General features: G+C 44.3%; 2 protein-coding genes and 1 pseudogene across 3 annotated transcripts; all 3 read right to left on the bottom strand.

Moving 5' to 3' along the window:
- Positions 1-2,664: 2,664 nt before the first annotated feature.
- Positions 2,665-6,379, bottom strand: LOC109760550 (uncharacterized; annotated as a pseudogene).
- Positions 6,380-7,828: 1,449 nt separating this feature from the next.
- On the bottom strand, positions 7,829-13,095 carry LOC109760549 (uncharacterized). Its single transcript, XM_073502435.1, has 8 exons — positions 12,631-13,095; positions 9,703-9,841; positions 9,465-9,615; positions 9,225-9,350; positions 9,071-9,151; positions 8,789-8,981; positions 8,397-8,679; positions 7,829-8,277 (listed from the first exon to the last, which is right to left on the bottom strand). Exons 1-8 carry the CDS (start codon positions 12,880-12,882, stop codon positions 8,036-8,038), a joined length of 1,467 nt encoding a protein of 488 aa, XP_073358536.1. The 5' UTR covers positions 12,883-13,095; the 3' UTR covers positions 7,829-8,035.
- A 2,101-nt stretch (positions 13,096-15,196) lies between these two features.
- LOC109760558 (zinc finger CCCH domain-containing protein 55) lies at positions 15,197-22,302 on the bottom strand. 2 transcript variants are annotated; one of them, XM_020319368.4, is made up of 6 exons: positions 22,039-22,302; positions 20,942-21,040; positions 18,636-19,238; positions 17,586-18,087; positions 15,651-17,550; positions 15,197-15,565 (listed from the first exon to the last, which is right to left on the bottom strand). In XM_020319368.4, the coding sequence occupies exons 3-6, from the start codon at positions 19,144-19,146 to the stop codon at positions 15,536-15,538; spliced, it is 2,943 nt and encodes a 980-aa protein (XP_020174957.1). In that variant the 5' UTR covers positions 19,147-19,238; positions 20,942-21,040; positions 22,039-22,302; the 3' UTR covers positions 15,197-15,535. The 2 variants fall into 2 exon arrangements, with proteins under 2 accessions (XP_020174957.1, XP_020174956.1); XM_020319367.4 differs by having other exon boundaries at positions 15,651-18,087; positions 18,614-19,238.
- Positions 22,303-22,794: the final 492 nt, after the last annotated feature.

Below are 22,794 nucleotides of genomic sequence, written 5' to 3' on the forward strand. Positions count from 1 at the left end.
GGTTGACCCAAGCATGGGACCTCCCATGGGAGAATTGCTTTTCTCGTTGTCTATGTCCTAGATTATATCTCTCCTCATATTAATCCATGCATTTTAAATTCAATCCCAAATTTTAAAACCATTAGCTTTTGAGCCATTTTAGGATGATATCACACATAATGAGTACTACAAAGAAAATTGCATGCATCTAAACTTATAATGTGTTTTCCCAAGGGGACACATCCCCCCCCCCCCCTCCAAATTATTTGTTAAATTCAATTTTACTTGTTGATTCCATAGAAGAGGGGAAAACATTGAAAGATTCAAGGGTGGAAAAGACCTGCTCGTGGCAGTGGAGGGTGCAAAAGGCCAATCCGTGGCAATGGAGGGTGGAGAAAACATACCAGTATCGGTGGGAGGTATCCGCCACTTATAACATGTTACCAGTAGCGGGCGTCGTGCCCGCCGCTGGTATTATTGTTAGCAATGTCGAGCATTTATATTCACCTATCACTGGCAAAGTTCCCTACCACATGGATCTGTATACTTGATGGCTCCACATTTTGACACTTTTAATTGGGTATTTCGATCGATTTTTCGAAGAGTTTTTGCATGTTCTCATCTTTTTACTAACGATAACACTTTGAGAACGAAGAAACCTTATTTCCTTAATTGTTGAGCAGGTCTGGACATTTTTGGAGGGAAATGGATTAATATCAGAACAAATGGGACAATGGGGAACGATTTCCCTCTTTGGTGGAATTTCATCTTGCGCATCAGGAGGGAAGACAGTGCAAGTGCTCGTACCAGTCGTCGTCTTCTCCCTCTCATCTATACGAACAATTTTCATAAAGATTAGGGGGGCAATAGAGAGGAGTAACATATTGCAATTGCCATCTGAACACTGGAAAAGAGATGTCGGGGGAGAAGAACTTCACTTAGATTCGTTCCACTTAGATCGAGGGAGAAGAACTGCACACCCCCTTCATTTATCGACCTCGGCACCATAGAGAGAGTAGTTCCCGCTTGTAAGGCTAGGTTTGTAACTCTATTCATACTTTATCGGAGATCAAGATCGGATCGAAGAATCATCTTATTGCGGTAAGTTGCAATATCATCGATATGGTTTTCCCCTATTTGATAGTTGTGTTTGTTTGTTATTCCTCTCTCGTGCATGGGTAATCTCCCATAGGTGTGGGAGATGTAGGGGATTGATGAGATTCATTTGTGCATATTTGATGTCATTATTTGTGAAACTAGTCCTATGATTGATTATTAAGTTGTTTATCTATGGTCAGCATAATGTGTGTTGTCTAATTTAAGGGCCCAGGCAACATGATCCAAAGACCTACACAGGTAATACATATTTTTTTTAGTGAATCTGTGACCTCCAGGTGATAGACATTGGTATCTACGAGGAGCGAAGACAATATGAGGATAGTGGAAATCCATGACACTTAAAGCGTTGGTATGGTCTCATGGCCTTAATTGTTGAATGACCATGCATATGGCAACGTTGATGCAAGACAATAGAGGAGAACAATCCAATCATGGAGGAGTTCGACTACCCAAGGGTGAACCACTTACTGAAAGTACAATCTACGAACTAGAATCACATGACAAGGTAACATGTATTACCACTGCACCACCACACTTCATGTACACCATATTCAGAATTTCCCCGCGCCTAACCTCTGTACCCCAGACAAGCCGACGGTTTATTTTTAGCCTTTTACTTTTAAGCTCTTTATTACTTTCCACGCTTGTTATTTTGCTTCAATCCTCGTTTATTCACTACAAAACTTGCCTGTTTAGTGACGAAAATCTTAGTGACGGGGAAAAACTGTCGCCACTGTAGTGGGTTCTAATCTTGCGGTGATATATACAAACCGAAAATCAAAACTCTAAGTGAACCACGTCTATAAGCACCAGGAGCTGTGAACCGCGCACGAGGTCCTCCTTAAACTAGAAATAATAAGTTAATTAATTGTTCAAGATCACCTTGCCACCACATTGACCCGGCTCTATAAGGTATAGGTTAACTTCATATCTCAGACAGGTTATATTCTCAATATATAGTGTGCAGACCAGTAAAACTAGTCCAGTAAAACAAACCTCTGCTCATCGAAGGAAAAATGTCATGCAAGCACAAATTACCCATTGTTAACTTGTACTCCGTTCGTTCCTAAATATAAGTCTTCTTAGAGATTCCAATGCGGACTACATACGGAGCAAAATGAGTGAATCTACACTCTAAAATATGTCTATATATATCCGTATGTAGTCGTTATTGAAATCTCTAAAAAGACTTATATTTAGGAACGGAGGGAGTAGTATTATCCGGTGGAAGGAAAGTTTTCACCATGATATATCTGAATCAGGGATCATGTATAAGAAATTTAACAATCCACTAGGCAAAGCATTCTCCAACAACCAACATACATATTGAAGAATCGTTCCATTATAATCAACATCTCGTAGAAGAGAACAGGTTTTATGTAAGTACTTTTGTAGGCCTAATCTTTAGTTTTGCATTTGAGGACGAGCTAGTGAAAAGAGAACCTATATTTTTACATAGACGGCCAGGCTCATGATATACGTACCATCTAAGTTCAGTTCAGATAATGACCCAACTCCCAAGCGAAAAAAGGAGCAGCACAACACATGATGAGCTGAGCACGCCACTCAAACGAATCGGTGTATTTACAGTTGGACAGAGCACGGCCAAGTTTCAGTTCAGTTGTACAGCTGATATATACAAGGAGGAGATCACAATCGGAGGTTGGATACAAATGAATGATATAAGTAAAACACACAGGAAAGCTACACTCAGCAGCTAGATCAGACAGACACCAAGGATCAGCCAGTCTCGTTATTCACTCTGAGCTGACGCATGATCTAACTGTTGAGAGTAACCTATGATGATCACATCGTGCCAGGGTTTGACAACAGCGCTTCCCACAATGGAGGTACAGGGAAGTTCATATTATCATACAATGTGTACAGGATCTCATGACTATTCACAGGAACTTGGACACCACGCGGCAGGACGTCCAGAAGGCCGCTGTTGCTGCTTTTAGAATCGCCGGATTCTGGTAGATACTGCAAGAGAGTGACGCGGGAGAAACATCAGGAAGTGCAAACACCCATGTGGTCATAGAAACTTATTGGAGCTGTGTGATCATGCGAAATGATGGCCTCAAATTTATGTTACTGCCTGCAGCACAATATTGTGCAGGGGCTAATTTTGGTGTACATATTGTTACAGAAGTTTGCAAGCTGAAAAAGTGTATTTGATCAATATGTAAAACTTCAACTGATGCAACTAATCAGACTTGTCATATCGTATCTTGACTAATCTAGTGTATGCTTTGTTCGTGAAGTGAAGTGATGATGTCCAGTTTTCTTGAGCTGAGAATTTGTTTATGTTTGTTGCCCATTTAGTTTGATGGCATTCTGTCCTGCCTTTTCAATCTTCAGAGGGAAGAAACTTTTCCTTTCCTCCCAAGGGTCCTAGAGCAGATTATTTGGGCAAAGCTCCAAGGAGCCTCTAAAAGCACGTGAGGCTTACCCTGACAAATCCACAATACTAAGAATACTGTGTCCCACCCATTCAGTGGGAAGAAGCTGTGCTTGAAGTTACCAATTACTAAGAATAACTTACCCAATAGCTGTCGCACTCCATGATGCTACATTATAAATAACTTGTGTTCCAGCCCATGCCTTCTGAAGTTTGCCTTTCCTCTTTTTAGTTGAAAAAGTCTTGCTAAGGGCTGAAAAATGAAGGGTGGGGAATCAAACATAAGAAAACTTAGAACCAACCAAATTCATCTGAATTAAGAATGGAAAAGAGAAGGTTACCTTCTTGAAGTTGATTGGGCGTCAATTCCTGCAGAACATGAAATTTCCAGCATTAGAAGTACGAAGATTTCAATTCAATGAGCGATATGAAATACTCTTCCATGATAAGTACAATCTACTAGCAGTCAAGGTACAATAACGAATATTGACAGGCCTTCCCATGTTGATCTAGATGGTGCAAGGACAATAGTGTGAACTATGAAGCCTACAACAAGAAGAGTAGACATGGTAATCCATGATCCCACTAAGTCATGTTCTCCACTTCTAGGAATCTATTTAATTATCCAGAACCTCAATAATCACTGTAAAAGAAACATGCTTTTTTTCAGAATCCAAGATTTCATGGACATTTGAATGCTGAGACTGATATTCATGAAGGACTGCATAAGAAAAGCCAAGCACACCAAAAATTCAAGAGAAATCACGAATCCAAGGTGAACTGAACTTTGCATACCTTAGTTTCTTTCAGCGATAGTAGGTATGCAGCCATGAAGCATGCAATCCCATCAACTATATCCTCTTGCTTAACTAGAACATATCCATCCTCTGAATCATCACTGACATTCATACTCTTATCATCCCATATATCTGCTGCGCTTACGATATCCCATGATATGGTTTCATCTACTGTTACATGAGTAATGGCAGAACTGTTCAGTTGACAGGTTTGATTTCAATGAGCAAATAAACGTGCATTTGTACGTAGCATGGAGTGGCAAGGTCAGTTTACGTATTGTTCAAATTTTGGAGACAAGAAAGAAATGAATGACAGGTCAGTTTGGGCAAATGCGCACCTGCACCATGTTGGTATACTGACTTCTGAATGTTATCAAGCTTTTCTAGAAATTCAGGTGATTCGACCCTCGATTTGAGAAGATTACACAGCTGCATAAGTAAATGGAGAGGTGCAAAAGTTAAGAAAGTTTCAGAACAGACGGCATAAGATAAGTGCACTGTAAGCTCCTTTTCTCATTCCCTCTCTCCCTAGTCTCATCTTTACTATCACCTCAATAACTGATATCCAAAAGTAGCAGAGAACAGTTCAGTCGATTCAAACAGTAAAACAAATTCACATGAATCTGGCTTAATTCCAGGGTACTGCCGTATTCTATCCAACCAAAGGCTCAGTTATGGTTGCTGTGATGTGCTTACTTTTCAAGGTGCAAAACATCAGTTGTTAAGTTTGGCAAATCAAATGATAAAAGTAAATTCTGTTATCCAGTTATTTCCTTCAAACATTCCTTGTCATGTGTTTCGGAACAGGATATACACTAGTTTACTTGTTTCACTGAGATTAATAAGAAAAGAGCAACTAGCCAAGCACAGCAAAGTGAAGGCAGTTGGTACTGTCATGATCCACCGCAATTCCAACAAGAGACCACTAGATCGCTACAGTTTCGAGGACCCCCAGTTGTCCCAAGTCGCCAATCAATCGAGCCCATCAACCAATCGCAGTCTCAGTTCTCCAACGGACCGTCAGATCAAATGTACTTGTTGTGATGTGCTTGCTTTTGAAGGTGCAAAACAGACAGCTACTTATTGTTAAGTTTGGCAAATCAAATGCTAGCTAGATAAATCGTGTTACCCAGTAATTTCCTTGACGCATTCCATCTCATGTCTCAGAACACAGTAGTAATACTGCAGTAGACACCAGTTAACTCGTTTGCACCTTGATTGTTATAAGAAGATAAGAAGAAAACAACAACTAGGCTAAGCACCTAAACAAATAAACAGAGGCAGCTGAGCCAAACGATTGCTATCATAATCCTCCCGCAATTCCAACAACTAAATCGCTACAGTTCCGAGGACCCCCGATTGTCCCAAGTCGGCACTCGACCCAGCCCATGACCATCGCAATAGTCCCAATTCCCGAGTCTCCTCCAACGGATCACCAAATCGTGCTTATCAGGGAGATCTCCCTCACCTCGTCCGTCTCGTAGTCGGCCTCCGACGGCTCCGGCGTCGGAGGCTGCCCCTCCCCGTCGCTGACGTCTCGGCCAGCCCGGCCCTCCCCCTCGTCCTCCGGATCCCGCTCCCCCTCCCCTTCCTCCCCGTCCTCCCCCTCGGCGTCCCGCATGAGCTCGAGCGCGCGCTGGCACTGCTCGAGCACGGTCTCGAGCGTCCTGCGCCGCACCCTCAGCTCCGCGGCCTCCGGCGCCGCCCTCCGCCTCCCCGCCGAGGACGCGGCCGCCGAGGCCGAGGACGCGGAGGGGGCCGCGGGCTCCATCGGAAACCCTAGGGCGGCGGCGACCCGCCTGACTTGGCCTCGCTTCGCTTCCCGGATTGGTCTACGTCTAGGCCGCGGCGGGGGAGGAGGGAGACGTGCGCCGCGTGCCTGACGATTGCTGTTGAGTCGGACGGGGGAGGGGGAGGGGGAGGGGAGGGAGGAGTGTCTCTTGTTGCGTTGGTTTCTTTTTCCCGGCGGCTTCGAGATAAGACACAGGGAGAGGGCGGCCGGGCGGGGCCCCCGCGGTGGGTGGTGTGGCTTGGAAGGTTGTTGCTGATGGGTGGGGTCCAGGCGCATGGGTCCAGGGCGTCAGTGGCTTAAGGTTTAGGCCGTGGGCGTGCGGGAGAGGCGAGCCTGGGACTGAGGAACTCGCCGTCTGTCTGTCACGTGAAGTTGACGCATCGAGTAATTTATTGTAGTTACTGCGATTAATTACTGGGAGGCCTCAACTCAATGATTAGGGCGGGCAGGCCGTGCAAGACGTCCCTTCTTTCTTTTTCAGGGCTCCCATGTCCCTCGTGCGCACCGCTTCCACGCCACGATGTGAAAAGCAAAGCTGCCGTGCCATTGCCACTTGACACTACTGCACAAAATTGCCCTGCTAGTGGACGGACACAGTCGCGAGCTCAAATGCTCACTCATAAATAAATAATGCTCCCTCTATAAATTAATATAAGATCTTTTAAATCACTAGGTACTACTCCCTCCGTAAATTAATATAAGAGCGTTTAGAGAGTACAATTTAAAAGAATGTTAAGAAAATCCCTTTTTCAACAACCATTCATAAATTGTCTATGTAAGTACAAAATTCCGTGAAGGAAAAACATTCTTAATACTCCGAAAAAATAACAAAATCGATACTACAAAAAAGTTCGTTTTTGAAAGTACTTTGAAGCATTGGTTTTATTTTAGAACATTACAAAATCAAGGCTTGCGGCAGCTTATGATACTATATAATATCCAATATTGTTATATCTTGTCACTAATGACCAAACAAACAGCAAGGCCAGTAGTGATATCATAGGAATAGAAAAAACACGGAAAATGAGATGACGTGTACCTCAGTTTCTGTAAGGGAAGAGATGTCATTTGATTCATAATAATAGGAACTTTCACATTGTTCCTTTGGGTCTAGAGTACAAACCAAAGGACATCAAAAGAATTTTTCCTACCCTGCAAAAGAATTATATAGAATTATTAAAAAATCCCTCTAAATCAAAGGAGGCCTAACCTTAACCTTTTGCTTGCAGGATACAGAGGTGGCTAATAAACAAGTGGCTCCATTGAAAAGAGAAAACGGGTAAGCAACCAAGCCTTAGCGTTCGCCGAAAACTACCAAGTTGCTGGGATGATTTACGATGCTGCCTGCCACTACTCCACTTGCAGATGCCATACCACGAAAGATGGGCTTGACTTGACAGAAAATATTTACTGACAAGATTTGCTGCCACACTGCGCCGCTGCAACAAACTTGCAAGTGTACCGGCAACATTTGTTGCTGCACCGACAGAATATGATCCACTTGCAAGTCGGGTGTACCGACGCTCCCTCTTACAGCAACAAACTTCTTTTTAACCTCTTCTAACAGCAGTATTCATACAGCAGCTATGGCATGACATAGACAACTAACAGTCTAACAGCATGGATAGATAAGATAGAACGCAACATACAGGGTCCATCAGAGGGAAAACTTCATATTTGCAACAAAAAGGGGAAAAAAATCTACAGCCAACGATCATTCTAGGTCAGCAAAAACCAATCTACACATCAGATTATTATTTATTATTCTAACCAATGGTGTGATAACAAACACAAAACAAGTCAAGGTACAATCCCACCCACTATAGTCCGGCCACCGGAGTGGCCATTACAATTGACTGGCGTATGCGACAAGGGAGTGCAAATGCAGGTACAAGTGTATGTACAGAGATTGGGGGGCTGATATGTGCGGCGAAGAGACTAACTTGATCAATTAGACCACACATGCACCAGCCCCCTGCTGTTCCCGGTGTAGATCTCGTTGCGGTCCTCGTCGTAGAAGAGCGCCGTGATGTCCTCCAGGGCGTCCGACACGCTGCTACGGATGGTGGACCTGCTGGTGTCGCCTTTTCTCCGGGGAGCGACCATGAGGGTCGGGTCCAGGGCCGAGATCTTGGCGACGCACTTCCCCGTGAAGATGTTGCTCATGTTGATCGATCCCATGCGGGAACCTGAGGATGGGATTCAGTCAGGTCAAAGCCATGATGAATGCAGCAATTCAGTCAGGTTGAAGCTATACTGAATACAGCAGGCCTTAGCATGTAAAACCAATGCACAGCGAAATTGTTACCTTCCCGGCCTTCATCGTCAGCGTCATTTGTGCCGCCTCCTGAAACTTTACAGTATGAGATGATCAAGTCCTGGTCGGCGGTGATGTATATATTATTGGTGTTGCAGTTGGGATGCCACAACTCATGGTCATCGAATGATGTAACCAGCTCTCCACGGAAATTCCAAGCGGCAACCGTTCTATTGCAGAATGTCAGGAACAGATTATTTTCATACAGGAAGATGAACGCTGAAGGGGTCATGAACTCTGTTTTGTTCACCTCAATCAGACCAGAGTTTCTGACCTGCCCAGAGACCAAAGTTAGCTCATAGTTCACTGCTAAGAAAACATTAGCTCAAATTAAGGTAGCAATGTAGCTGCCACGAGTAGACAAAATAATAATAGCAACGTACATCAATAATCTGCAGGTTTTCCTTGTCTTGCTTCACAAGAAGTTTTTCGTTAAACTGCTCAATGAAGTCAACCTTTCTGTTTCGATGCAGCAACTGAGTGAAGGTCTTCAGTGTTGTTCCATCCTCGATTGACAATATCTTTAGTGGGACATGATTACTTGCCTTCTGGTATATAACAAGCATGATCCCAGGGCTGGTGAGAGAGGATTCATGAATGTAAGAACATTTCATCAACTATTTACTTCAAGGATGAATAATATCAGTAATTAGCAACAAGCAAACCTTATCTTTATCTCCTGGATGTCCTTATCACATATAGAATACAGAAAGTTGTAATTCTTTAGATCAAAAACCTTGTAGGTACTGCAACAAGGGGACATTTAAACAATTCAACATATGACTGCTGCCAAACTGTAATGCAGAAAATGTAACTTACCTATCATGTGCAGAAAAAGTCAATACTTTGCCATTAACATCATCAAACTCAACAAAGCCAGGATATTTCAGCGATTCAGTTTCAAATAAAGGAAATCCATCATGTAGCTGGCCTCTCCGGATGTATCTAAAATGCAATTGAAATGAGAGAAGATAAATTAGTAAAGAAGATAAGCAGTTTTGCACTAAAACTACTGGAACACACAAACTAGTCTGAGAAGAAATAGATAAGGTCACTTACTCTATTGGAGTTGTTCTGCACTTCAGTGAACTGTAACGATCTGATTCATAAACTGAAACAGTGATAAGTGAGTCGTTGTTCTTATTATAGAACAGACTCCTAATCACTTCATCCGGGCTTATATTCAAATGGCAAATGCGCTTGTTTGTTGCTGCCAACATGATGAGAAGGTTTATCAGGAACATAACAGACGTAAATAACAGAGCAAAATCAAATAGTGTAGAAGAATGAGACTTACTTCGATTGAATGCACCACAAAGACCACATTCGGCGAGTGCAAATATCAAATCTCTTGCAGCTACAATCTCAATAATCCTCCTTCTGTTCCACGCCAATGGCAGCTGGACAAACGGATCATCATATGTGTCATATTCTTCCTGCAAAACCAAATGAAAGACATACTTCCTTTACACGGTTTACAAATCTGCAAGTTACTAGATATTTGAAAAATCTGTGCATAAATAAGTTAATCTGATTTTTACTCAGTATAGACAGACTATAAAATATGCTGGATCAAACTTTGTGGGGCCATGGAACCCTTCTCCATATGTATTTATTTACATTTTAGCTCATCCAGTTCATGATTGACACGTTTAACTGATATATCTATACGTACTAATAAAGGAAGGTGATATTCCAGGTGTCATGATACTTTGCAGAAAACCCCCTGTCCTTTATGAGAATCAACCGGAGTCCAAAAAATAATGTTTCGTAGGTGAAAAAACAGTTCGCACTGCCTATTTTTTGCCCGTCGCTCACAGTCTCGCACTGCTAACTTGGGCCTTCAACCATGTCTAGCCCACGGAATGTGTTTAATATAGTAATAATTCAATGACAAAAATTAAGCCTGGGTAGTATTCGAACTAGAAACCACACATGGCATTCTAACTTTCTTAACCAACTAGGCCACCATACACTTCTGAATACCAAAGGTTGTATTATGTTTATATATATATTCAAACAAACGCAAAGGCCACAGAGCTGTATTGAGCCTCGGCCTACGCCCAAGCGACTGGGCCAGCTCCATCAGCACACGCAAACATCATCAGCGGACAAAAACCATGGATATTTCATGTTGAATGGTCCCACCTCGCTACACAAAACTGAATTTCACCAATTTATATACGTTCAACGCCATTGTCTGCCGTGAGCTAATTAAACGGGATCCCTCACATGCAAGGTGGAGAGGTTTTGCACGCTGCATGACAGCGCTATAAAACGTGGGTGTTTGTGGGCTGAACGGGTGGCCTTCCTGCTATTTAAACTAATTGCATGACGCATATAATTAAAGGAAGGATCGGGGACTGGAAAAAAGGTGCATAATTAAAGAGGAAGGATTAGATGGGCTGGAGTAAATTGAATAAAGATTTGTGGGCTGGAAAAGAAGTGCATAACTAAAGGAAGTATTGTGGGCTGGAGTAAAGGCAAAGATCGAGTTGATGATATTCCTTCTCGAGTTGCCTACACAATCAAGGAATGGATGTGTCGGTGCGCAAAAAGATGTGTGTTGTTAGTTAACTTTTTTTATCTTCTCATGTGTCGGTTCTCTTTGCTCCTAAAATAATGCTTAGCTGATATGCATTCCCTTTTAGGCTTTGGTGCGCGCCTTCCTGCTGTCAGGTGGCACCATCCGGATCTTGAACTGTTGGTCATTTTGGTGGACGGGACAGCTAGCATTTTTTCGCAGTGAACCTCACTACAGGGCGTTGTGCTTGCACATAACACATAATTTTCTCTCCCATTGCAACGCACGAGCATATGTGATTAATGCCTGGCTGATATGCATTTTTTTCTAGATTTCAGCATGCGCATCCCTGCCACTGGGTGGCACCATCCAGATGTTGCACTGTTGGTCGCTTTGGTGGACGGGACACTTCGTCGTTCCGGGGTTCGCTACAGGACGTTGTGCTTGCATGTAACTGATAATTTTCTCTCAAGGGATGAGCCGTATATTAAAATACCAGATCAAACCAGTGGTCCAACAGGAACTGACAATGGTGCCTTCTGGTTTGGCTCAGACCAGGGACTTCTTTCAGGCCAAAAATGTAATTAAAAAAAGCTTATGAAAATACAGAGTGCAAAACTCTAATATTTTATCTATGCAGCCAAAAAACTGGTTTGGTTCAGCCCAGGGACCATTTTCAGGCAAAAAAAATGCTTATGGAAATACAGAGTGCAAACTCTAATATTTTATTTATGGAGCCAAAACCAGATTCTGAACTCATGACTTCATCAGGTATGGTTGGGAAGGTAATAAAACAAACATTAGTGACCTGTGGCTAAACCAGACGGCTATGTTTGTATGGTGACTAAAGCTCACCCTACCAATTTTTCTGTCATGACCGAACATTTGGTCTTTGTTCGGATGGTTGCCAACATTTTGGCGTGCCCATGATTCTTTGCCCACTCTAGTTCATTTTTCTTGCCAATGTTGGCCATTCCAACTTTTGGGCAACTAAAAGCTCAACCAAAATTTTGGCTAGCCAAATATGAAATATTTGCTAGTGCAAACTTGGACTAGAACCAAACATACCTATCAATGCTCTGGATTTCAAAACTTGGGCTAAATATATATGAACCACTCCAGACAGTTGATTACAACTCATTGTCAAGTTACTTTCAGCCATTTCATTCTTCAGCCCTGGCCCATCCAATTGTTGCACGAATTTCTATGGCAAATGATGCTACGAAGAATCCCACGCAACCAACAACAACCGTCCTCTGAATTACTGATAGAAGAGAAAACCTAGATTTAAGCCAGAAAACTTTTGCACTAGCTACTGACACTTCCTATGTGCAGAAAACTAGGGAGAGGGCATATGGTGACTGTGAGTTTTCTAGAATACAATCATTGGCAGTCGATGTTCTCTACATAATTCCCAGATCCAGCCGCATCCACACCTCGTTATAAGCATGGTCAGTCAGTCCACCAAAACACTAGTGTGATTTGATAAGCGTCGCAATTTGCTTGCTAACAGGGATCGCATGGATGAATAAATCAGCTAAACTAACAACCCTAAACACATTAAGAAAAATCTCCGATCAGCGGGCAAGAGTAGATGAATTCCAGAGCGCCACTGAGATAATCCTAGGAGGTGTAGACCTAAGTGCGGAGTGCAGAGAGAGAGGGGGGGGGGGGGGGGGGGGGGGAGCAGTAGGGATGGACCTGCAGCTGGAAGTTGCGGAACTTCTCGGGGCAGGAGAAGGCGGAGGTGGAGGGCGTGGCGGGGCGCGGGGGCCGGCGGTGGCCCCCGCCGATCTCGCGGCGCATGAACTTGCGCACGGTGTCGACCGGGTCGCGGCGCGCCGGCCGCTTGCAGCAGGCGGACTGCTGCTGCCACGCCCGGCGCCGCGCCGCGGTGACGCGGAGGCGGCCCCGCACCCCGGCCTTGTGGTGGTGGTGGTGGTGGTGGTCCATGCCGCCGGCGCCGACCCAGTACGAGGAGGGGGAGGAGGAGGCGGTGCGGGCTGTTCGGTTCCGTTCCGTTCCGTCCCGGGAATAGCTAGGGTTTTGGGGGGCGCGCCATGGGAGCGGAGGGGGGAGGAGATGGGAGTGGGAGGGGAGAGGGGAGAGACCAGAGAGGAAGGAAAGATAATCGATGGGAGTGATTAGCGAGCGCCCTCCCTGTTGCATGAGGAGTGCCCGTTTTTGCGGTTCGGTCCATTGCTATGCTAGCTGCTGATTCTTTCTCCTTTTTTTTCCTTTTTCTCGAGCATATATGCCTTCTTTGGCTCTGGTACCAGTACTACAGCTCCAGTAGTAGTAGCCCTACGAGGTTTGAGATGGTGCTAGCTAGCTACTGATCCATCCCTAGCTGTGTGAATTTCGGGAACCCACGGCGCTGTCGTGGAATTTTCCGTGCTTAGGGAGACATGTGGGGCATGGAGTTTCTGCTCGCGAGCTCAACTGTTTTATCGGACTTTTAGAGCAGTTTTGCATGTGCATTCTAGGATTTACTGTTACTCGTTTCTGGCCTTGTTCCGTGGTTTTCTGTCTCGAGCCATGTTAGTGAATAGAGTTCTAGCCCGCCGTCGACTCCCGCTTCTCCCTCGCCCCACTCTCAAGAGCTTTAGAGTTGTATATGTATCTCATTTGAAGTGAAGTCAACATGTATGCCTCGCTACCGAATCCACCCCCAACCACCTCCCCTGGCCCGTGGACGGCACCCACCTTGTTGCCGTTGTTCTTCCGTGCCCACCTCCCCCCCCCCCCCTCGTCATCAACTTATTGAATTGTTTTGTGCTTAATGTTTTGTTGGTGAATGAGTTGGAATTGTTTGTGTTTAGTATTTATCGTTCAGTGTGTGCCCTGTGATGAGAAAATAGCTTGAAAAAAAAAGATGCTCTTGAACACAACCCATGGCGCTGCCATGGAATTTTCCGTGCTTAGGGAGACATGCGGGGCATGGAGTTTCTGCTCGCGGGCTCAACAGTTTTATCGGACTTCTAGAGCAGTTTTGCATTTACATCCTAGGCTCTACTGTTACTAGTTTTTGGCCTTGTTCCGTGGTTTTCTGTCTCGAGCTATGTTAGTGAATAGGGTTCTAGCCCGCCGTCGACTCCCGCTTCTCCCTCGCTGCACTCTCAAGAAAGTTGTATCGACGTCTCATTTCAAGTGAAGTCAACATACACGCCTCGCTATCGGAGGCACCTCTCCACCGCTCTACCTCCCCTGGCCCACAGCTGGCACCCACCTTGTCGGCGCCGTTCTTCTATGCCCGCCCCCTCGTCATCGACTTGTTGAATTGTTTTCTGCTTATTGCTTTGTCGGCGGACACGTTGAAATTGTTTGTGATTAGTGTTTATCGTTCAGTGTGCGCCCTGTAATGAGAAAATAGCTTAAAAAAAGATGCTCTTGAACCCAACCTTTTTGGTGGACACCACGGACAAATGGGGAGAGCATTTGATGAAACACACAAATGGGAGTACGTAATTTTAGCAAGTTTTGAGCAAAAAGGCATATACACACATCTATTGAAGTTGGCGAGGTTTAAGGTAAACCAAGTCATCGTAGATACCTCGCTTAAAGTTACCAAGTTCTAAGAGTAACGAAGTGACTACATACACCTCACTATCAATGGTTATATTTTGCGATCCACAATGGTTGCATGCAAGTTGTTTGAATTTGCAATTTAGGTGCGTTAATTTCATGAGAGAAGAAAAAAAAAAGGATGAATTGAAGCTTCGAAGCCGAGCCAGAGACGACATGCCTTGCCACGGTGTCTCAAGCGTTTGGGGGTTGGCCGATGAGGGTGGGTGCCTTTTAGTACTGATTCCTGCTCGAATTAGACAATGGAGGAGGAAGGAAGGTAGAGGAAGAAGAAACAAGAATGGCCATTGCACTGGACCTTAATCCAACAGTTCAGAAAATCAACTTGCAAAATAAAATTTCAGGCAACCTACAAACAGTCGGTCCCTTTGAGATCAGCACTTGAGAAGGACATAAATTCGTGCCGCGACCAGCAGCAGATAAGCTCGACCAAACAACATGGCTTTGGCAAAAGCTGCATATTATCACATGTACTGTACTGCAGCACATGTGAATGCAGAACTGCTACATACCAGATCATCAGACAGCACGGTGCTTCGGATCAGGAGTTTGTTCCCACAACCTATTTATTTTCCCCCATTCACCAAAGATACTAGCAAGCGCTGGCGCCGCTCTCTCCTCCACATATGTCAGGCAATTTCCTTCAGAGAAAAGGCTACAGAAACAAACAACCAACCAGACAAACAGAGGACAGAGTTTGAATTGGCAGTCATGCTAAGTCAAGTTCTACATGCATGCAAACACGGAACACGCCCGGTGTTCATGAAGACGACCACGACCGACCCACGTCTTTTGCATAACCTATATCTATCTACCGCTACAGAAGGTTCATGTTTCAAATGGTGTTGTTGTACAAAAGGAGGAGACGATGATACAACACTAGGCAACATTTGCACAAGGCGCCTGAAACAGAACAAAAAGAAACCCTTGCCACCTAAACCCTGCTTTCCATTCTTCCTGTCACACAAGGCACAAAAACAGACAGACGCCCGATGTCGCCATTTTGGCCGGCGGGGTGGTGCTACGCCTTGACATACTTGCCGACATACGCCTGCCACACAAACCAAACCGGTTATTAGGCGACATAAGAAAGTGCCCGTGGGCAACAGGAGTAATAGCGGGTGAGGGGGTTATACCTGTACAAGTTTGCTCAGTTTTTCCTTCGAGTAGGACATGTAGACATCGATCTTCTCTTTTGTTGGAGGGGTGTTTTCGACCGTGCTCGTGACTTTGTCGACGACCTTCTTCACTATGGTTTTGTGAACCTCCCTGGTCAGCTGGCCCTCTTTCCAGGTAGGTTTGAGCGCGTCCTTCACAAAGTCTGCGAGCGCGAGTTTGAACATCTTCAGCGCCTTGGACTCCTCCTTGTTGCCCTTTTTATTCTTGTCGCCATCTTGTTCGCCATCGTTATCTTTGGCTTTGGCTTCTACTTTCTTATTTTCTGCAGCCTGTGGCGCGGTAACCACTGATGTCGCAGCGGTCTGACCGATCGACTGCGCTGGGTTGTGGCCATTACTACTGCCAACTGCCGTAGAAGGTGCCGGCAATGTCTGCTGGGGAGCTTGCTGTTCAGACTGCGCGAGTTGGGTCATTCCTGCCTGTTGCTGCTGTGCGAGTTGGGTTGTTCCTGCCTTGTGCTGCTGTGCCCAAGGCCACTGACTGGGTTCAACAGCTGACAAACTGGCCATCAAGCTCGGATTCAGAATAGGCTGGGGCAACTGTAGTCCAGCAACTGTACCAGGCTGCATTATGAGGGTTGCCGCCAGAGATGTTAATGAACGGCGGATTTCTTCCTCATTAGGAGGAACAGGGGGAGCACCAGGCATATCAGCTGAGCTGGAGCTTGGCAATATCGATAAACCCTGCAAGGTTTGACCCCGGTTTTGCATATATGGAGGAGCAACAGGCTGGAAATTGTGTGCGTTCTGTATGCTTTGGGTACCGGTATCTTGGCCAGGCACTCCAGATAGCCCCTGCAAGGCTTGACTGCGAGCTTGCATATTTGGAGCAACAGGCTGGAAACTATGTGTGTTTTGCATGCTGTGAGTACCACTCTCTTGGTTAGGATTGGACATGTCAACGGTTGCCTGACTCTGCCCAGCATAGAAAGGCGTTGGGCGATCTTGCGGAACTTGACCAGCGACACTGAAATTATGTCCATTAAATGCAGGCAATGCCTGTGAACCTAGAGTGTAGCTGTGTTGGCTGTGTCCCATATAAGGAGCGGCTACTGGCTGATTCTGCATGCTAGGAGCTGAGTTATTTGCAGTTGCCTGAGAAGCTACAAATTGATCTTGCCTGTCTGGATGTAATGAGAAGTTGCTAAACTGGTCTTGCCTGTTCGGATGTAATGAAAAGTTGCTTTCATGCGGTTGGATATTAAAAGGCAACACGGATGTAGCATCCTGCTGCTGGCTTGTGACTGGATGAATTGGTGCCCCAGAAGTTTGAGGAACTGCATCTTGGCTCTGCGCTATTTGGCTCAAGCTCTGCCCACCTAAAAGATTAGCAGCATGTATCCCAGTTTGCATACTCAAATTGCCAGTGGTAGCAGATGCACTCAGACCATCCATGTCAGATACCTTGTCATTGTTCATGCTATCTGCACTTGTTTGGATAGGACTTAAAAACTGTGGCTGTTTTGAAGCAGACATTTCAGGTTTGTTTCGCCCTTGTGAACCAAAATCCTCCTGAGGAATTATCTGGTACTGATCCCTTCCAGCATCTTCCAATTGCCGGCTTTTGTACCCATATCCAGTATCACTTCTGGCAGTATGCTGAGAACCAGTGTTTTCCCTGTCATCTCTGGATAAAATATGAGAACCCGCATGTGTGGCATTAGTTTCTTCGCCCCAATTCGAATAATTTCCTCTTGGTGTGCGCCCACCACTGTATTTTGGAGGCTCATCAGATGCACCTGGGCCCATTTGACTCTGGGGAGCTTCCTCATGGAGATATGGACAAGTTTCACCACGACGGCAGCGACCTTCAGCAAAAAATTTACAGGGCCTTTTTTGTTCTCTACGGTGCTCTGTCCTATTCCCAAAGGATGAATCAGGACCACCTCTCACATGAGCTGTTTCCCTAGCATCATCTCTCCATCCAGCATGAGAAGCGGACTCATCATGAACATATCTGCAACTTGCACCTCTGCTGCACCTTCCTTTGACAAACTCATGGCATTGATCAGAAGACCTGTAATCTCTTCGGGGTTCAGATCTTTCCCAAGTACCTTCATCAAAATGACCTCGAGGTTGCCTGCTCCGTACATAGTCATCTGGTTCTCGTGGATCCATGAAATCCTTGTTCTGATGGCCATACCTTTCCCTCGAGTCTGCGGGATAAGGCTCGTCGAACTGCCTTCGCCCACCATCTTCATGAGGAAACCTGCAATGCAAGCCTCTTCTGCATCTACCAGCTGTAAAATCTCTGCAGAGCAAAGAAGGCCCTCCAGATATTCTGCCTCTCTCAGCCCTCCAATCAGATCCACGGTCAAAATAAGGACTCCGACTTCGACTTCTGCTTCTCCCTCTAACTCGCTCTCTACTCCTGCTTCTGGAGCCACTTCTGTTCCTGTTAGAAAAATGTAGCAGAGAAAAGGTAAATCTATAGAACTGAATCTTACAACAATATTTCAAACAATCATCTTCTAGTAGAAATTCAGAAGATTTCTTAAATCAACAAATCATCTGGCAAATCAAAATGAATAATAGATGTTGACCGCCAGTATAATACAAATAATAAAAACCAACTTATGTAGTTCTTTCTTTTAATTTGTACTGCAAAGAAGATGATATGGTATGGTGCTTGTGCACAAGTAGAGATGATCAACAAGTAAACCTAATGAAGACATGTAGGCCCTAGCCTGATTTACTTTTGCAGCATACCCATAAATTCTATCTTGGATACTTCCAGGAATAGCAAAGCTTCAACTCCAAATTAGCTCAAAAAGTTGCTTTTCAAAACGATATACATGGAACACATAACCAAAGTATCAATACATGCACAGTAAAAAAAGCTGGTTACTTTTCTCACAAAAAAGGGAATTAATTGCTCAAAAAGTCACTAAGAAGGGAAGCAACTGCTTGTTCAACCATACCTGCGTGACCTGTTCCAAGCACCTCTTGGAGATGGACTGCGAGTGCGCTGCTTCCATGCATCTGGACCAGACGACACCCTAGAAGAATAACCACGGCTAGCAGCTGTGCCCCATCCATCTCCACGTCTTCTGTCATCAGCATTTCTGCTCATAGCTTGGTTACCAGTTGCCTTTTCCAAAGAAGCTAACTTACCCCAGTCATCATTATTATGCGCCTCTTCAGCCATTCTAGGAGCATGCGACCTTTCAGATGACGCTTTAGATTGCCTTTCCTTGACATCTTTATTTAACCCATCAGTGCGTTCCTGCTCGTATTCAGTACTGCCTTGGTGCATGAAGGCATCAGGTTTTAGGTTAGAAGATTCACCAAGTCGCTTTCCATTATCATTAGTGAGATCCTGAGTAGGGATCACATCTTTGCGGCGATCATCTGTATTCTTAGGAGGAGAGTCGTCTTCACTGATCTCAACAATATCAGGAGAAATTTCCTGTGTGTCCCACTTGGACCTCCCTTTCCTAGCAACACCAGCCATTTTAACCTTATTAGTCTGATGAAATTGCGGATGTTAAATAGTCCCTGATAAGGATCTCCCTTCCAGCTTATCCAACAATATTCTGATGCTCTCTGAAATAGTCAAAAAATATGTATACAGTCAACCAAAAAAACATTACTTCAACATTATGCAGATAAAGCATAAATGCATACTATGTGCAAAAGATTTTGATCAGAATGAGCTCAAAAGAAACAATGACAAGCCAAGGCACTTAAATGACAGACGGTTGTATAACAAAGTACGGTCAAAGAACAAGCGACAGAGAAAATCATATTCTAGAGGGGCATGGATTTTCACTCGTAGGGGATTTGTTCTGAGAGTGTTTTAAAACTATCCCATGTGGGACATGTCATGTCACATGTACATTCCAAATTCCACACTTTTTTTTTTTGAGAAATTTCAAATTCCACGCTTGATACAGGGGTTCTTTACAGACACACTGAAAGAGAAGATCTATAAAAAAATTGGCTTCTATTTACTCCATCCGTCCCATAATGTAAGACATTTTTTGACACTACATTATGGGATGGAGGGAGTAGTTTTTATTTGCCCCCAAAAAACATATAAGCATGGTAAATATCCATGATTTATTTTACTGCTGAGCCTGGGACCAAACAGCCAGACAGGAAATGACAGGTATCCACACAAAGCCAAACAAGTCACAATCATGCTTTATTATTATCTTTACTTGTTTACTCGTTCAGAACAAGTCACGATCAAGATCCATAGACAAATAACACTCTGATGTAAAATTATCTCATTACAACAACACTTTACAGGCAAACAAGGGACAACACTGCTTTCTTTCTACACTTGCAAGAATGCTAAATCTAAAAATCTAGGGCTTCCTATCAAGCGGATGTTTGAAGCAGCAATAACAGAAATCTTCGGCATCAACAACTTGAGTCGAAGTTTCTCCTTCGATTACTCTGGTCCAGCGGTTTTGCCAAACTTGATGAATACTAAAGTTTAATTTTTACTGTCTCCGACTGCAGAGACCTTGGGCACTGACATTAGTCTCCCCTCAATTGCTGTGTTCCATTGATTTCGCCAACTTGGTGGCAATTAACAGTTCATTTCTCTCTTTACATAATCGCTAGCTAGTGTCTTGATGACTAAACCAAAAGGGCACAAACTCCAAAAGTTGGCATTTACATAATCCTGCATAGGAGAAAGATAACTATCAGCTCCCATGAATTCCTTTATTGCTTTCTCCCTACTGCAATTGTCTTCCAGTGATTTCTAGGCACGTCGGAACCCTAAGCCTACATTGTTTAAAGTACCCAAGTACCAAACAACCACCGTTGCTGGTTCTTCTAAAAGTCAACCAAGTAAATTACGTTTTCTTGTAATCTATAGGTACAAAGAAACCTTTGGTTGCAAGATTAAGCATTATCGCAACTTTGTCAATAGTTTGGGTCATCTTTAACTGCACATTTAAGTCAGATTCTAAGGAAACAGTCTCTGCATATCACAGATGACTAAAACGTGGCAGCTGTGTTCTGCTAACAACAAATGCATCACAAATTAAGGGGGGGGGGGGGGGGGGGGGGGAGGTCCAAAAGAAAAACCACACCAACAAAAAATATGCAGCTGAGTTGCATTTGTTTGGCATTTATATATCTCGTAGAAAACCCATAATTTATTGGAAGGATGGCAAACAAAGTTAATTATGGTGGCCCACAGAATCATGCTGGTGTGCAAACAATAACAAAAAGATCCACGCTTGCTCCTAGAGAAAGGATAAAATGAGATGTGACACTGAAGTACATACCTGAAACTGTACCCCAAGTTGTCCTGAGTTGACAGAACGGCTCCAGAGCGTCTGATGTCCCAACAGAAATCATTGAACTATATTCAACTTATTTTCCATCTGACAAAGAGAAGAAAAAAACTGTTAAAACCCAAAACAACTCCTTTGATGGGTCTAAATAACACTAAGGGGAATAACATACACAAACTGCCAACCGACCAACATAAGCCACAAGGGGAACTGATAAACTAACAACCTAAACAAGCGGAATATAGACAGAACTGATCATGGGCAAAATTTAGACACTTATACCTCAAACATTTATGTAAACAGTAAAAGAACACTCTCAATAGGACCATTGTACATATAGAACTCCGCATTGCGGGCAACGAAACAACTTTTTGGTTGCCCATGCATTTGAAGGCTAAAGACCCATTACAGACATGCACGATATGGTATCCACACCCCAAACTAAATAAATTCAGCAATACATTCACACAGCCGCAACACGTCACCTAATCCAAATATATATAAACAACATTATTCACAGGTGATTTATACCTACAAAGAAAGAAGGAAAGACTTAGCCCACCATCCGCAGCTCACAGAACTATCTCACGCTAACCCGAAAACCATTGCGTTGCCGAGACCAAGCCGTAAAGATCTCCACTTTGGGGCGCACTTGAGTTCATCAAACAACAAAACAACCCCCTCTCACTAAACCCCAGAACAGATACAAGATAAACTTGCAGCCGAGATTACGCATATGGTACCGGCAAATTAACACGACATCTAAAGATCTCAACTTTGAAGTGGGTGGGCAAAAAAAAAAAAATCCCCTCTACCGTGCTAACTAAACCTAAACCCCAGAATAGATGGCTGACAAACTAACAGCCAAGATTACGCATATTGTACCGGCAAATTAACACGGCATGAAAACCAAATCGACGCATAAACCGCAAGCCAGCACGCAGTAGACTATAGCGTTCCCAGTTTCCAAAGATCTGGAATACAGAGTCAAATTAATCACCCAGAACTCCATCAGCAGCCGGCCATATATCTCCCAGAAGATACCGCTGACAAGCGCAGCGGGAGTAGTAGTAGGAAGAGGAGCTCACCTTCTTGGATCTGGAGACGGCGACGGGGAGGGCGGCGGCGGGGTGCGCCGCAGGGATGACGAAAAGGGCGAGGAAGACGTCACTTGGTTCACGGGGCCCTCGCCGTCGCCGTCGCCGGCGGTTGAACTTGGAGGGGGCGCGGCGACGGGGAGGAGGTCGGGCCGGGACGGCGGAGGCGGCGTCGCCCCTTGGTCGGGCGAGAGGAGAGACGAGGGTTTCGATTCCCCGGTGTGTGTGTGCGCGTGAGTTTTTTTTTTTCAGCACGGGACTGATAAGCCGCGTTCCACCTCTGCGTGCTGGGCCGGCCCGTTCGCGAAGACGTCGTTTACGTGTAAATTTAATAGGGGCCCGTCCATTTTGGCAGTGGGCCTAAATACCAATGTAATCCTCAAAAAAAAACTAAATACCAATGTTTGTCTCAAAAGAAAAACCTAAATACCAATGTAAATCCCAGCCCGAGTTTCTCTGTCTGAACATTCTTTGCAGTGAATACGTATGCATGGAAATTTTACCTGAACAAGATTTCTTTTGTAGCTTTGCATGTTAGAGGACTTATAAATACATGTTCTATTAATTCCTATGTTCATATAGGTGAAACATTAAACACTTACTACTTCTATTAATTCAACTAATTCAACTACTTCTATTAGTTCAACTAGTTCTATTAATTCAACTAATTCAACTAAGCATTTAATAAAAATAAACTTGTTCTATTAATTTTCTTACTAAAATAAAGTAGCTAGTTCTATATAGTAA

This window comes from Aegilops tauschii, chromosome 6 (assembly GCF_002575655.3).
Source record: "Aegilops tauschii subsp. strangulata cultivar AL8/78 chromosome 6, Aet v6.0, whole genome shotgun sequence".
In the NCBI taxonomy this organism is placed as follows: Eukaryota; Viridiplantae; Streptophyta; class Magnoliopsida; order Poales; family Poaceae; genus Aegilops; species Aegilops tauschii.

Excerpts from the sequence above, each read along its gene's own strand:
- LOC109760549 (XM_073502435.1), bottom strand. The coding sequence starts at position 12,882 with ATGGACCACCACCACCACCACCACCACAAGGCCGGGGTGCGGGGCCGC. Across the intron at positions 9,842-12,630 it reads TCCGCAACTTCCAGCTGCAG|GAAGAATATGACACATATGA; the intron begins GTCCATCCCTAC and ends TTGGTTTTGCAG. Across the intron at positions 8,680-8,788 it reads AAAACCTGCAGATTATTGAT|GTCAGAAACTCTGGTCTGAT; the intron begins GTACGTTGCTAT and ends GTCTCTGGGCAG.
- LOC109760558 (XM_020319367.4), bottom strand. The coding sequence starts at position 19,146 with ATGGCTGGTGTTGCTAGGAAAGGGAGGTCCAAGTGGGACACACAGGAA. Across the intron at positions 18,088-18,613 it reads GCTTGGAACAGGTCACGCAG|GAACAGAAGTGGCTCCAGAA; the intron begins GTATGGTTGAAC and ends TTTTTCTAACAG. Across the intron at positions 15,566-15,650 it reads AACTGAGCAAACTTGTACAG|GCGTATGTCGGCAAGTATGT; the intron begins GTATAACCCCCT and ends TTTGTGTGGCAG.